The sequence below is a fragment of the Palaemon carinicauda genome, chromosome 11 (genome assembly GCF_036898095.1).
Source record: "Palaemon carinicauda isolate YSFRI2023 chromosome 11, ASM3689809v2, whole genome shotgun sequence".
Classification (NCBI taxonomy): Eukaryota; Metazoa; Arthropoda; class Malacostraca; order Decapoda; family Palaemonidae; genus Palaemon; species Palaemon carinicauda.
The window spans coordinates 107,705,904-107,723,403 of NC_090735.1; the positions used below are offsets into that span (position 1 = coordinate 107,705,904).

General features: G+C 32.9%; 2 protein-coding genes across 2 annotated transcripts in view; one reads left to right on the forward strand and one right to left on the reverse strand.

Annotated features, from left to right (window-relative positions):
- LOC137650115 (discoidin domain-containing receptor tyrosine kinase B-like) overlaps positions 1 to 17,500 on the reverse strand; it is a 436,271-nt gene that overhangs the window by 292,954 nt on the left and 125,817 nt on the right. Inside the window, 2 exon segments of the mRNA XM_068383246.1 lie at positions 12,059 to 12,262; positions 12,264 to 12,297. Coding sequence (XP_068239347.1) covers positions 12,059 to 12,262; positions 12,264 to 12,297 — 238 coding nt within the window.
- Positions 687 to 1,531, forward strand: LOC137649747 (histone H1-delta-like). Its single transcript, XM_068382695.1, has one exon. It carries the CDS (start codon positions 750 to 752, stop codon positions 1,296 to 1,298), a length of 549 nt encoding a protein of 182 aa, XP_068238796.1. The 5' UTR covers positions 687 to 749; the 3' UTR covers positions 1,299 to 1,531.

A 17,500-nucleotide genomic window follows, 5' to 3' on the forward strand; every position in this document is an offset into this window, starting at 1 on the left:
ACTGGTTACTGCTGCATAAAAGGCATTCCTATTTTTCTTGTTAATTTCAGTGTTTTCTTGCTTACCAGTTGACTGTTACTTTAGGAATAACCTTTAATGTATTAAGATACTTCATATAGATCATTCTGAAACCTTAAAAAGGCCTCTTATGCTCTTTATTAAACAATAATGACAGAAAACATTTCTCAGGAACGCGATGGATGCGAGAAGAGCGGGGTAGTTTGTGTTTGTTGTCTCAAAATCAAACTTATATTATGAATAGCAAAACGAAATTTACTTGTAAATATTATGATTAACATAAAGATATAAGATCAATATTTCATATGAAGATCTGGTTTCTACCCGTATGTGCTAAATATAGATAATAAAATCATTTTCATAATAACATACCGAGTTTAGGATTGTACTTTTCCTTCTCTTTAAGCATTTCTTTCAAATTCATATGAGCCTTGTCCTCTTTCACATTATGAAACAGAAAGCCTAATGTATATATATTAAATCTGTGTTAAGAAGAACAAAAAAAGAGCAACGTGGGTTTCGCAAAAAATTGAAGAAAGTATTATGTCAAACACAAACAGTTGGCGAGACGAAGCAACTTTGAACGAAAACGGAGGAACTGTTTACTACACTACTTATCCGTCCGCACTCGTTAGTATAGCTCGCGTCACAGAATTGTGTTTACCACACCGCTCTGAGCCGTTCCCGAGTTTACTACATTTGACGACGCGTTCTCGCTCCTTTCATTCGCCATGGCTGACGCTGAAGCCCCTGCTGCCGCTGCTCCTGCCAAGAAGGCAGCGAAGAAAGCCCCTGCCAAGAAGCCAGCCCACCCTGCCTACTCTGTTATGATTGCCGCCGCTATCAAGGCTTTGAAGGATCGCAAGGGCTCCTCCCGTCAAGGTATCCTGAAACACGTCATCGCTAACAACAAGGTTGGCGACGAAAAGAAGGCAGCTGTCCGCGTCAGGTTGGCTCTCAAGAAAGGCGTGACGTCTGGTGCTCTCAAGCAAGTGAAAGGTGCCGGTGCCTCTGGCTCATTCAAACTCGCCGATGTCGCTGCTAAACCAAAGAAAGTCGCCAAGAAACCAGCTGCCAAGAAGGCTGCCAAAAAGCCCGCTGCTAAGAAGGCAGCAAAGAAACCAGCTGCCAAGAAGGCTGCTAAAAAGCCTGCTGCCAAGAAAGCAGCAAAGAAGCCTGCTGCTAAGAAACCCGCTGCTAAGAAGCCTGCTGCCAAGAAGGCCGCTGCCAAGAAACCAGCAGCAAAGAAAGCTGCTGCCAAAAAGCCAGCAAAGAAGTAGGCAGTGGCAAGCAAATATTTCGTGAATTGGTGACGACTAACGCAAGTGCAAGATTATTATTATAAGGAATAGTTACATATTTCAGAATTTATTATACATGTACCTGATTTTGTAGAAAATTGTATATATTTTATAAATATATAAAAGTCTTTTATATAAACTTGATTGTTATTTCGTTCCATTTAATTCAAGTGTTGGAATTAGTGTACCTTGTTGATCATATACTGTTCTAATGGTTTTGTAACTAAAATGTTACTTTATACGAGAAACTTTTGGTAAGTCTTAAAAATCTTTTAGGTAAGGTCATTGGTGGTATGAAAATGATATAAGTTCCTTAAAACTATGCCCATTGCAAAATTGAAAATGTTTGAATTGTCAGTCTACCTTCTGAGAGAGATCACAGCAGTTAGAAAATTTACAGGCATATTTTGCCAAGAAATAAATTATAAAATTAATTATATAAGAAGAAAAGCTTTTGGTAAAAATATTTTGGGCCAAAAGTTTTCTAAAATTTGTTATTACAATGAAGCAAAATTAACAAAAGTAAAATGTGAGTGCCTTTCTTTATTTTCGTCACCAGACTTCATTATTTGTACAACAATAAAATGTTTATTCATTTGAAATTGCAAATAGATAATAAATCTAACTATCCAAGTTTACTTTATAAATGTAAGTAGACTTAAATTTTAAGAAATTCCTTTAGATAATTGGCAAAGCGTGTCTTTAATCCTGTATTGTATATTACTAGCCAATCCAGGAGAAAGGACACAAATAAAGAAATAACGAATAAACTATGTGAAGTAATATAACGTTAAAATAGGCTTTTCCTATATTAACGATGAAACTGGGAGTTTGCTGAAGAAATGTCTCATAAAAATAACTAAAATACTTAATGGGGGGAATTTTAAAATCCAATAAAAAAATTCTTCAGAATTCTGTAACTTGTCAACCTTTTTCAAGCATTTGCAACGTGTTTGAAGTTCTATTTATTCAACCGCCAGACTAGGAAGATCGAGTTTGAATAAAATTTCCTGAACATGATCTAGTATTAATCTTTATTATGGAAAAGAAAGGCATACTTAAGTATATGCAGTACAATGCAATAATATAAATAAAATGCCTAAAAGGCATACAATTTGGTTGCCTAACAAACAGTATGAACAAACGCCCCTTCCTGTAAGTATTCTAAATAAAGGTAAACCTTGGAGAAGAAAATAGGTTACTCGCGTAATCAACGCATCTTGAACGCTCTTTTTCCCTCTACATTAAACTGTTTATTCTTTTGCCGAAGATCTCATTTACTGTCCACTTTCCAAAGAATATTTTGATTTCTTTTAATTTCCTTTCACTCCTTTACTTTTGGATGAAAATAATTCTGAATATAATGGGATTAATACATTTAAAATATTCATTGTTAACGATATTGCATTAGTTACTTCTACATATATTAAGTCAATCGTTCATCTTGTAGAAGGAAAATATTATTTTATAGCAAACCATTTTTCAAAATATCTTGAGCTCTATTGTCGTTTGATCCTTTCAACTAACTGTTTGGGTCATAAGGCTGACCCCTGGCCTCACTGACTCTAGGAGGTTAAGTAGGTTGAATTGGGGCTATATCTCCTTGTCACCTTGGAGGAATAATACTCTACACCCATAAAAACTGAGATTTGGCATGGCTGAACAAACCGGCACCACATCTCTTTGTTTATATGAAAATAAATTAGGATTCTAGTTAAAATGTTTAGTAGGGGGGGGGATTAATGAAAAATGTAAACTTATAATTATTTTTTTCAATGAAGTTCAGGCAAGTATCATTAAAATGAGACGTTTGACGATGCATAAATTCCTTCGTCGACGCACACTAGCGATCCTACAATGTTTGGAGGACTATAGCATCGCATTTCCTCTCCAAGATACGTTGACTGGAAGGTTCATACCTGATATCCCCACCATGAGCCTCAGGGTAGGATCGATCCCCTAAATCCCTGAGACTGGGGTCTTCAATTCACAAATGCTTCACAGCTTCGGGTAACATCTGTGGCTATACAGTACGTCGGCCAATCAGCATTTTTATCTTATATTTTCCTGACACTATTTAATTTTGTACTTTACAACTTTAATCTTAACTCAAACTCACTAACTGACAAGCTAAAGCTTGCTGTCCCCATGTAATCCTAATTTTCCAAGCTACGTAGAAAATACTATCACTCTTGTCATTGTCAAGAGCCAAGCTGTTAAGCATGTTTATAAGAGTTTCTTTGCGTAGATTTCATGGTCAGCTTTCATTGATTTGATTCTCAATTTATGCTATATTTGAGAAAGCAATAATTTCGAGTTTGTTTACATAAATCAGTAACGCGGGGATACAAATAAATAAATCAGGAGTGATTTGTTACACACGCATGTACAGATCTACACACACACACACACACACACACACACACACACACATATATATATATATATATATATATATATATATATATATATATATATATATATATATATATGTATATATATATATATATATATATATATATATATATATATATATATATATATATTCGAACATAAATGTTTACATAAAATACATATTTCAACGATTTATGTTGGGAGAAAATTCTAGCGAAAAGGGACCTTGGCGTTTTCAAATTACACAAGAAAAGTCAACCTAGAATAGAAGTCCGGAGCGAAACAAGTTTCCATCCGAAGGAAAGTGGGAGCAAAGAAAAAAATCTAAAGGGGGCACTAAGGAAATAAAAGAGACTGTAGGGGGACAGAGGACTTTAACATGGACACTCCATTACTAATCCCCCCACCATCTAAAACCTCACTCCCCAACCAATTCCCCTTCCAAGCCCAGACACCCCTACACTAGCCCCCTACCCCACCAGCCTTAAAACGACAACTGCTCGCAGTTCACCTTTGTTGCCGATGGCAGTCGCTAGACTCGCCTTCTATTTCCTTCCCATTAGGACCACATTTGTCTCGACTGAAAAGGGAACACTTTCTTTTTTTTCGCTTTTATTTTCTATTCTTTGGAATACTAGTTCCTTTCTTTAATTCAAATCACAGGTCTGCCTTATGACCCAGACTCTCTTAATACCAGTTACTATATATATATATATATATATATATATATATATATATATATATATATATATATATATATATATATATATATACATATATATACTGTGTATATATATATATATATATATATATATATGTATATATATATATATATATATACATATACAGTATATATGTATATATATATATATATATATATATATATATATATATATATATATATATATATATATATATATACAACAAAGGCAGTCATTTCAGGACAAAGGCCACAGAAAGGTCAATTCATATTTGTGGTTTAGCCAATTTTCATGACCGCGATGGCCACTGCGGATTGGCGAACGTGGCAGATTTTCGTCTGATCGGTCACAGCAAGCCAACCTAGTGTGGTGCCCCTGGCTAAAACAAGTTTGTTGGTCAAACCCTTTCGCTCCGTAAAAGGTATCCCTACTCAGAAAGGGATATATATATATATATATATATATATATATATATATATATATATATATATATATGTATATATATATATATATATATATATATATATATATATATATATATATATATATATATATATGTGTGTGTGTGTGTGTGTGTGTGTGTGTGTGTGTGTATTACGAATATAAAAACTTCTCATGATGCTGATAATTTTATTTCAGATACGTTTCGGTGCGTCCAGTCAACATTTTCAATCTAAAACCTAAAAATATTTATACAATAAAATATACGGATCACCTGAACATCCGCCACCCAAGTCTCGCTTGGAGTGGCGGATCTTTCGGAGATAAAGTTTGGGGTGGCGGATTTTCAGGAGGTCCTTGACTAGTATTGCAGTAGTGTGTATTTGACAATCAATATGAAATAAACAACAAGTATAAGAACTGGATAATATGTAGCTGTTCTAGACTGTGACTGCAGAGTTGTGCTCATTCCGTGTATCTCTGGAGTAAAAAAAAAAAAAAAAAAAAAACCCTATGTAAAAGGATTACAACTAACTGCAACCATTTTTTTTTTTGGGGGGGGAGGGTGCTTCATATTTCCAAGCAAATCTAGTACTGTAGAAAGCGATGAATCGTGCTGTATATAGACAATAAGTGCCTGCAAGAGAGACCTGTTAAACTAACTGCAACAATTCATGTGTCATGGCAAATTTCTTAAAAATGCGTTTGGTAAGTGAACATATTGCTGCAAAATGTCCTTCGTAATGAGTTCACGTTTTAGGTTTTATCGCACGTTTCAATAAATAACTGTCATTTTATGATTTAATAGTTTTATTAATCTTTACTCTCACGAGGGTAGTTACATATAGTTTCAAATTATTAGAACCAAGATATGTCTACTAATATGTCTAGTAATACCATAATCAATTGTTACTTTTATGCTTATTCATTACTTAGTATCACTCTAATAAAGTTTATTATAAATAAATGTATATAAAAGCAGGTGCCCTCATCAATGTATCCAGTTTACAATTTTTCCTCCTACAGGGGATTTTCAGTGGGAGTTTGTTGCCAGGATCTTAACAAATCTTTTAGGATTTAGTCGCAACCTAGTTGGTTACTTGGAGCCTGTGGCTCTATTACAATCTCTATTCTAATAAAAATGTAATTCTTCATTTAACATTTTAAATATTGAATTACAATAGCTTCCAATCTAAACTTGAAATTTATATATAATTCTACGAACTAACTCTTCTTGCATCGCGTTAACGTTTCAGATGACATAACATCTATAAGATATGAATGAATAGAGGCACCTTACCTTATCTACGAAAGTTTGGGCTTAATTATGCAATGTGCTTCTCACTGTCTACTCTCCCTACTCTTGTGGGAAATGCGACAGCCAATTCTTCCTCCGTGTTCTCTTTCTCAATCAAATCTTACACTCAGGGCACCCATCATGATGAGGAAACACCAGGCTCTATACTGAAGTTTTTCAATCACTTCGTTGGCCAAACAGTGACTCGAGTCTACCTTGATCACGTTCACTACGTTGTTCGGGTCTTTCTTGTCAAATAAAATATCTGTGTTATGTGGACAACTGGGTTCCTATCCCCCCCCCCCCTCTCTCTCTCTCTCTCTCTCTCTCTCTCTCTCTCTCTCTCTCTCTCAGAAGCCATGGACTTGCTTTTAAATACTATATGGGGCACTTTGGCTGGCCAGACGCATTACATTGGATTTTTCTCTCTGGTTACGGTCATTTTCATTTTGCCCACACATACACCTCTGCTCTAATACACCTGACAACACTGAGATTACCAAACAATTTTTCTTCAGCCGAGGGATTAACTAATGTAATGTAATTGTTCAGTAACCACTTTCTTGGTAAGGGTATAAGAATTTCTTTAGCTATGGTAAGCAGGTCTTTCAGGAGGACACAAAAATCAAAGTATTGTTTTCTAATCTTTGGTAGCGACATAGCCTCTGTACCATGGTCTTCCACTGTCTTGGATTAGATTTCTCTTGCTTAAGGGTACACCCGGGCACACTATTCTATCTTATTTCTCTTCCTCATGTTTTGTTAAAGATTTATTAGTTTATATAGGAAATATTTATTTTAATGTTGTTACTGTTACTAAAATATTTTATTTTTCCTTGTTTCATTTCCTAACTGGGCTACTTTCCCTGATGGAGCCCCTGGGCTTATAGCATCCTGCTTATCCAACTAGGGGTGTAGCTTAGCAAGTAACAATAATAATAATAATATTAATAATGATAATAATAATAATAATAATAATAATAATAATAATAATGATAATAATAATAATAAGAGAATCAAGGTAAAATTGTGGTGTGAGAGAGAGAGAGAGAGAGAGAGAGAGAGAGAGAGAGAGAGAGAGAGAGAGAGATTCTGTATCATAACATTTGAAGCCAAGTAAAAACTTGGCATAATCTCTTCTCAAATGCGCATAATCTAAGAAGTTTTTCGCGTCACTGGTATTAAGGCCTCTCCGAAATGAAAAACATCAACAAAAATCTTAGGGCCAAAGCGAGAGGGAGCCTTTTAAAGGAGAAGTCTTTGAGGTCGTTGACGAAAACTTTTATAACCAGCCTTCTCTTATCCTGAAAACATTCAGCAAAAGAAGAAGAAAAAAAAAAAGATTCAGTATCGCAAGACATATTTCATATGGAAAGCGGGAAGTTTTTGGTCCCAGAAAATCTCGAAGTTTTTTTTCCATATTTTTGTTTTTTATATGATATATTACTGTCGTAAAATGCACCTCTAATGCACAAGCGGATACATGGGCTTACTCACACCTATTTATAACTAGAAATATGTTTACTAATATGTTTATACATGCATGCATACCTACATAAGAACATACAGTTACTAACTTGTACATTATATACTATATATATATATATATATATATATATATATATATATATATATACATACATATATATATATATATATATATATATATACACATATATATGTATGTATATATATATATATATATATATATATACATATATATACTGTATATATTATATGTATAATAGATATGGCCTACGAGTATCAAATTTCGCGGTCAATGATCACATGTCTTATACATAAAAGAGAGATGAGCATTGCGTACTTGATAGAATATAATTACGGCATACTTGCAAAAATCATTAAATATTGACTTCATTTCTGACAGGAGAGTTACGACCATAATTACGATTACAAACACACACACATACATATACATATACAGTATATATATATAAATATATATATATATATATATGAAATTTATATATATATATATATGTATATAATATATATATATATATATATATATATATATATATATATATATATTTATATTTGCAAATTGGATGGCTAATATTTGTTAATTAAGGAGAAGTGGAAGACGCAAGAGTCAAGAAGTGAAGTACTACAAGAATGAAATAAGATCTGAAACGAACCAAGAAGAGGTCAACGATGTTTGTTTTCCCACTGAAGTAAAGGGCATCCGGGATGTCGAGATTCAAAACACTGATTTTCATTATCTGTACCATTATGTTCACTACTTGGAAAAACTAATTTACAGGAAGGAAAAAAATAGACTATTTAAAGAATAAAAAGAGTAAAGCTACGTTTACACTGCAGCCATAAAATGAACACACTCAACGTCATCAAATCACCAAGCGATAAGTTAATTCCAATTTCAATTCCGATTTGCAGGTCTAAATTCCAATACGGTGAAAGGCATACAAGGGGAAATTAATGTCCATGTCATGAGCTTAGGTTCAAAGAGCCTGCCATGAGTAGAATTTAACTTTAAAAATAAAAGAGTTGATTTGAAAATGGAATGAAATTGAATGAAGCGAAATAGAAATATTCATACACACATGCAATTAGCACAGATTAATCAGACAGCTATCATGTACTTTTTATATATAGAGCAAATTAATACATACATGCTTTATGTATATATTCATAGATTTATTTATATACACAAGCACACATATAGATACGAGTATATACACTTGTGTATATATAAGTGATACGTATATATACTGTATATATATATATATATATATATATATATATATATATATATATATATACATATATATATATATATATATATATATATATATATATATATATATATTGCATGAATAAACGTTTTATGGCACACGGAGAGCGAAATATTAGCGCGTAAAATCTTTTGTTTCTATTAAGACATTTCCAGCTTGAATAATAATGTAATAAACTCTAAGGCGAAAGATAGTTAATTTCTTTGTCTTTTTGTGGCAGTCCACTACATTCATCTTTTTTATACTTATCTATCTATACACAGACACACACACACACATATATATATATATATATATATATATATATATATATAGATAGATAGATAGATAAATATATAGATAGATAAATATAGATTATTGCTAAATTGGCTGTTGAAGTAGTGTCAGAATAAAAAACCAAAACAGTAAAATATAGCAATCATATATATATATATATATATATATATATATATATATATATATATATATATATATATATATATATATATATATATATATGATTTCAATGTAAGTGCATTGTTACTATTTTACTCTACCTCTGCAGTTGGGTTCATAAAGTAAATTAGGCCATATTAGTTTTTAAGAGTAAAGTGAATGTATGTCTGACAGAGAGAGAGAGAGAGAGAGAGAGAGGAGAGAGAGAGAGAGAGAGAGAGAGAGAGAGAGAGAGAGAGAGAGAGAGAGAGAGAGTATTGCTTTTAAAACTCCATTTACATATATGGAAAGCGTTATGGGAAGTTGTTTCGCAAAGCACTGAAGCTTGAACTTTGCACTTTACCTTCAAGCTAAAACGATTTGCACAGACGATTTTACACATCAAAAACATCCAGTGCATAATATTAACTATGCATCGTGTTTACTTTCAAAATAAAAGCACAATAACAGACATCCCATTTTTACAATAGATACAGTATATTTATGGACGAGAAAATATTAAAGTTCTCTGATGTATAAAAAGCAACAAGCTTTATTTTCTATAGCAATTTTATTTGCTGTTATTCTTTACTTAATTTGCATTAACAAACAATTTGTAGCGTAAAGTAAAACAATCATAAGGAAAAATATAATAAATTCTAAACTGAGATTTAAAATCACCTACATTCAACTTATTTTTTTTCCTAATTAATGATCTTGGGGACGAAGTTGCTTGCCTACTATCTATGCTCACCGAATTAAATATTATTAGTAATTAGAAAAAAAAAAATACGTAAATTATTTAGAAAATTATTAATGAGCAACAATCTTGAAAAATATAAGTTCACTTTTAGACATTACAATTCATATAATTATTTATGATTTAGAACAGTGATGCGAAAGTTATTTCACTCTTCATTGAGAGTGTTGCCTTGCTTTGTTTATAAGTTCAGGAAAACATTTTCTCACCATTTACTCTGCCCTCCAGTAGGACACATCTCTCTCTCTCTCTCTCTCTCTCTCTCTCTCTCTCTCTCTCTCTCTCTCTCTCTCTCTCTCTCTCTCTCTCTTGATTGATTGATTGATTGATTGAACGTGAACAAAAATTCATGTTCATACCGAAATCAGAAAGAATTATTAGATGAGAAGACTTACTGAGAAAGGGTACATATTAAAGATGAACTTCCTGATAAGAAATACTGAAGATGAAAGAACAAATCCTTGGGAAGCAACAAAATTTATTTATTTTTCAAAAAACCATATTACCTAAGAATATCTATCTATTAATCAATTTATATGTATGCATGCATGTAAGGATATGTTCACGATAAAACAAATGTGTCATTCCTCTTTATATCAATGTATTTATTATCTCACAGATGCTTTTCCAGACAGATTAGTTCAAGAGGTCTTTCTGTGGGGACTTATTAGAATAAATCTTGATGTGATTATCACAAACATATTAGTATCTTTTTCGTTCTATTCCCTTTATTTACATTTAACGGTATGTAATCCCAAATACCATAAATAATTGGATAAATACATAAATTAATTAACTAATTCATGAACAAACTCATAAATAGATAAATTTCGTAATTATATTAAAAGTTCTAAAGGATTTTCTGTCTAAAATTAATAAAGTTTTGCTGATGTGGAAAAAGGTAAGTATGTAAAGTTTTGGTGCTGATGACACCAAATTACTTTACAGTATATCATCGAAAATTTGGTAATTTAGGATAGTGCAAAAAGAAACCAACAACAACACTTGCAGTTCAAGTGGCAAAAAAAAAAAAAAAAAAAAAAAAAAAAAAAAAAAAAAAAAAAAAAACGGAGATCACGACTATCTTATTATCTTTATCATAACATAGTATCAATACAACAATTGCTTTGCGCTAAATAAATGATGATAATAAAAGAGCCCCACATGATTTTTTTCCTTCTTCGTAACCTCCCCAAAATCTGAAAACATTCGTTGAGCCGACTGTCGCCACTACACAAAATTAATTATGGGAAAATTTTCAATGTAAAACAGAAATATGAATCTCCATGAATTTTTCATCCCAGACATCTGTTCCTTTTTAAATTAAAATATGAAATAACGAATATAGGGCTACAGATTCCTTTTTACATTTATAATTAAAAACCAAGCAGTAACTTATGCATGAAAGTTTCGTATATTTTATGTATGACCGCAACATCGCATCTTTACTTGAGAAGAATGGCGCACCAAGGCTTGAAATTACATTTTGAAAGTTAAAGAGAAGAAATCTGTGGTAATTTTCACATAGGCCTAACGACCTGGAAAGGTATACAACCTCAGGCTCACATCTTTGTTCTTGTGTGTAAGGACTTCTCAATAGCAGAAACTGACGGAAACCGAATGCTTAATGTAAACAGTGGTTTAGAAATCCATCTACTTGAATGATCAAACAAAATACATGCCAATCCCCAGTCATGTTTTATGTTATTGATGTTCAAAACTATAAAGGGAGAAAACTTGTATAAAATGGTGTTTGTTTCCTCTGAAAACACCAAACATAAACTTTTTTTTTTTTTTTTTTTTTTACATCAAATGTCTCTTTGATCTAATACAAAATACTTATACATATATATGTAAATATTATAATACAGTTTTGCCTTCGTAATATTGTTCAATTGATGGACTTCATTTTTTAATTATATTAGATACATCAAATCAGAGATAAGCGTACTCACTTTGTTGCCAGCATCAGGATGAGCAGCGTAGTAGGTGAAGGAGTTCATTCCAGGACGCCAATAGCTGAGGGTATAAGCAGGAGTGTACTCCACGCCTTGGCCCTTGGCGTGACGGCCCTGAGTGGCGACACCCGTTACGAGGCGTGGCCTCCCCAAGTCCACTTCAAGCCACTCGCCCTGGTGGCTGTTCACAGTGGACCGGGGGGCACCAAGCACCTCCGCCGCCTTCTTCACCCAACCTGAGGAAGTAAAGTTTTTGACATTCCTTAATGAGGGTCATTACTGCGGTGAAATTGGATTATCTTAATATGCAGAGAGAGAGAGAGAGAGAGAGAGAGAGAGAGAGAGAGAGAGAGAGAGAGAGAGAGAGACTTAGAGTTGACTTCAAAATCTACGTAAAATAAACACAAAAAGAACAAATGCAATATATATATATATATATATTATATATATATATATATATATATATATATTTATACATATATATACACGTAAATATATATATATATATATATATATATATATATATATATATATATATATATATATATATATATATATAAATATATATATATATATATATATATATATATATATATATATATATATATACATACTGTATATATATATATATATATATATATATATATATATATATATATATATATATATATATATATACAGTATGTATATATACACACACACACACACACATATATATATATATATATATATATATATATATATATATATACAGTGTGTATATACACACACACACACACACATATATATATATATATATATATATATATATATATATATATATATATATATATATATGTGTGTGTGTGTGTGTGTGAGTGTGTGTTTACATTAAAATACCAAAAATACCACTGTGCTTAAACTTTAAACGTTAAGGTAATCATTTCTGGAATGAAATAACTGGGACCGACAGTCCCTCCCAGAAGCAAATCAAGAATAAACTTCGCCACTACGGCAATAATGAAAATGACGTGATAACGTTACACATAACACAATCGGCCTCAGACTGACTCGAGGTCTATATTTAGACCTAGGGCAATTTAAAAAATGCACCTGGACTACTGAAAATGTAATTAGCGCGTTCAGGCAATTTCCAAAGGTGCATAAAAACCACAGCTGTAACAAGAGGAGTAATTAGATCAGCATACCGATGTAGTAGAATTCACTGATTTATCTCTCTCTCTCTCTCTCTCTCTCTCTCTCTCTCTCTCTCTCTCTCTCTGATTAGATATGAAGAGAGATCGGAAAGAAGAAAATTAAACGTAATTAATGCACGTTGTTGTTATTATTTCAGATTGCCTGCCCCTTATGGAGGAATGATCTGTAACTTTCATCTGTAGTTGGTTTGGGATATGATGTGCGTTAAGGATAATTAGCAACTTTGCTTTCCTTCTCTTTAGAAGCGTCCCTGCCTCAATTTTGTCAATGGAAAAGGAAGAAGGTGACGGAGGGGAGGAGGCATCCTCCCCAAGGGAGCCCACTGGCTCCCGTCGTTCAGTTGGAGAAAAAGAGGTACAGCAGGAAGTCCGGATGAATAGAAGAGCTCAGGAAGGAGTTGGGAAAGGTTTAGTTAGAGATATTGGTATAGAAGAAGTAAAAATTAATGCGCGGGGGCCATAATCTACATGTATTCGGAAATGATTAACTAATGTATCGTTATAACTAAATGAATAAGGGAATAAGTAGAAAGTCAAAGGTCATGGTCTGGGATCAAGATTATGAAATTTAACTGTGCATAAATGACGCAAGAGGATGCAAATTGAATAGCTGATGGAAGATACAGTGTTAGATTTACTGATCTTACGATATTCTATACTAATTATTCACCTCTCAGGTATTTCATTTACTTCATTATTTACATTCCTCACTGATCTATTTTTCCTTGTTAGAACTAGGGTTGAAGGCTTGGCTAATAATAATAATAATAATAATAATAATAATAATAATAATAATAATAATAATAATAATAAAGAGATAAACTTATATGAGCAAAGTTATTTCCAAATATCCTATTACCAACAAATCTCATTTTTCGGACACATTGATGAATGCATACCGGATATCAAATCTGTTCACATAATTTAATCCGGTCTGGTGTAAATCAGTAAAACTTATTCTAATCTCAAAGATACAAATAAAATCTATTCGAAATTGGATATCTTAGCAACAAGAAATCTAATCTAATCTCGGAGATTGTGACAATACGTATTCTAATCTGCATAGAATAAATTGCCTTCGGATATCATTGATCAAATCTAATAAGAAACTCAGATATACAAATACCATTGATGATACATTTAATCCATGGGGAAACAGTCATTGACTTTAAAGCCTCAGCTCAGTCGTAAAATAACGACCTTATCCTAAATCCTTTTATATCACTTGTGTTTACAAGTTTAAATGCCACTCGTGAATGGCAGAGAGAAGAGACAGTAACATTACCCTATCAAGCAAGACAATGCGCCCAAGCCCACTCGCCATCCAAGCTAGGACCAAGTAGAGCCAGACAATGGCTGCTGATGACTCAGCAGATAGACCTGTAGGCTCCCCCAAAAACCTCATCCTTAGCTCACAAGAATGGTAAGGTTGCAGCGACCAAAGGAACTATCGAGTTTGAGCGGGACTCGAACCCCAGTCTGGTAATCACCAGGCAAGGACGCTACCACCAGGCCACCACAACCCAAGCCCATGCAGTCCTACTCAAGATATAGAGGCTCGGGTTTCCCGGGTTTCCATCAACATCAACAGAGTTTTTGTGATGGAAACGTCACATAATGGCAGTTAAAATCATGGCTTACAAAATATATGTAAAGTCAGAATAAGATAAAAACACTTAAAATAGATTTATCTAACATATCTAATCAAATGAGTTTTACATAAACTTTTAGAAGAAAGACGAAAATACATTTTTTTCTGTTAGTTATTGATGTAAAGGAAATGCCTGTAAAAGACTAATAAATCAATTTCAACGAGAGAGAGAGAGAGAGAGAGAGAGAGAGAGAGAGAGAGAGAGAGAGAGAGAGAGAGAGAGAGAGAGAGAGAGAGAGAGAGAAACTACCTTCATTTAATCAGGTTTCCTTTTCTTCCATCTCACTTATAATTCTCATTTTGGATATCTGGATTTTTTAATGTTCTGCGCCTTCAAGAAACAATTGGTTTAGCTTGGATTATTAAAGTCTTCCAAAGTGTTTTCAATTTATTTAAACGGTGATGAAATAAAAGCTCATTTGTCCAATAAAAAAATTGCCTAATTGCTACAGTTAATGAAAGTGCATCAATCAAACTGCTGAATCAGATCTAGAAAATCAACGAGATTTACTTCGGCCGTGGAAGGTTTTCTTCTGCTGTAGTATAGGCTATAAGCTGTGAGGACCCCATATCTCTCTCTGATATCTAGCCCTTGAAAAGTGAGATATCATTTCAGTTTTCCTTTTCTGAGTAAGTTTATATCAAATATAGTGTTAACTCAGTAATCACTATCCTTCCAGCGCCTTCCCCAAGCCCATTTCTTTCCATATTAGTAGACTGGCTTTCCCTTCGACCTACAGCTATTACTTTCGTCTTTGTTCTAATGGGTTGAAAGATGATCTCTGACCTCAGTCGACCACTCAATATCCATCAGGTTGTCTCTTTACTTGTTTCTTATGTCAAGGGTAGAGATCTTTTGACTGACAGGTTTGATGACTTTCTCCTTCTTGGTTTCTTTAAAGTTGAACCCTGTTCTTTTCAAAGAACTCTTTCGTCCATTATTCTATCATTTATTTTTGTTTTCACATGTAACTGACATATCTGATTACCACCCAATTACCCCTTCGCACAAAATATCACGGAAAGAAGATTTTGATAAACTATTCCCAGTTATAAACCCGGGAAATAGCTTTTTATATTTTATCTCTGATACACTACAAATGTACATTTAATTGGAAAAAGTCATTAAGCAATTTCGGGATTAAATAATTTTTGAACTCAAAATTAGTAAATGCATTTACTTGTTTCATAATTTCTAAATAGTGCTTGTCGTAAAATAAACTGACCTCATTCACAGAGCAGGGATAAATATATAACTCACTTCAGTAACACTGCACGCTGCAGTGTGTTGTCTTTTATTTTTGTTTATTTTAGAAAATGAAAAGGACAAGACCATTATGAATTTTAAAGCTATTAAAATATATGGCAAATACAATACCTATAATATTAAAAATTAGTATCAAATTAATATTAGCGGTTTAATAATGGAAAGCAAAATCCACCCTCTTTCAAAATAATAATTACTTTTTTTTTTTTTTTTTGCGATAATCAAATGACATTGACCAGTGCTAGTAAAATGGTCTGTACATGCAATAAGTGTACCAATCTGACAGTTTCACCCAATTTCGTGTAAGTTGAATTCACGCACGCAAATTGAGTAAATAAGCCTTTATTTTGAATGAATTAATGCAAGGGGAAAAATCATACGCTGCTTATTATTATCAAATGTCAAAGTTATACGTATCCTTGTTCTAATCCGAAACAAACAAAGTGCTAATCGATACTAATACCTAAAAGACTTCACTTTATTTAATACAATAATTACGTTTACTCAGCAACGACTCTCGCTTACGCATATTTTTCAAGCGTCTTAGAAGTACGCAAACTTAATATTTGTCTCAAAGGATAAAGGATAATGCTTATTTCTTTTCGTTATATTTCTAAATTCATCTCTAAATACCTAATTGCTAATACTTATCTCCTTTGGCTGTCTTCTCTCAATATATAATTGTTAATTTTAATTCCCTTTGGTTATATTTTTCTCAATATCTAACTGATAAGATTGACCTTCCATGATCATTCTTTTCCCAATATGTAATTGATAATGTTAATCTCTTTTGGTTACTCTTGTCTCAATAGCTAATACTCAATGCTTATCTCTTTTGGTTATTAACGATAATGCATTTCCCAACTAACAACCTCATGGTTCGCGCATTTCCTGCAATAAATTCAAGTCTTGCAATAAATTCAAGTCTTAAAGGTGTCATATCTGCAGAGACGTAAGAACGCCGGTTCGCCAGACCCTAAGCGCACACACACGTAAACGCACATGCACACACTCACAGGGAAGGCCCTATGTGTACTTTGATGTTTAAAGATGACGTTCCATAAGCTCTATTTAAGCTCCTCAGTGGGGCTGGGCTGTCTCGTGAAAAACTTCGCACGGGGAATAGGCCCACTAATTAATGTCAGCCTTGAGACGAAAAAGCAACATTGACTCAGCTATAAATATATTTTCTTTATAAATACGAAGGCCGATGGGATGGGAAACCTAATGACCTTGATAATTCAGGGGCGGATGGAGAAAAGATAGAAGAACAATAACAGCAAAGAGGTAGTAATAAAATATCATATTTGAATACATGGTCTACA

What these genes read in the sequence shown, in the direction of transcription:
- LOC137649747 (XM_068382695.1), top strand. Translation starts at nt 750, where the DNA reads ATGGCTGACGCTGAAGCCCCTGCTGCCGCTGCTCCTGCCAAGAAGGCA.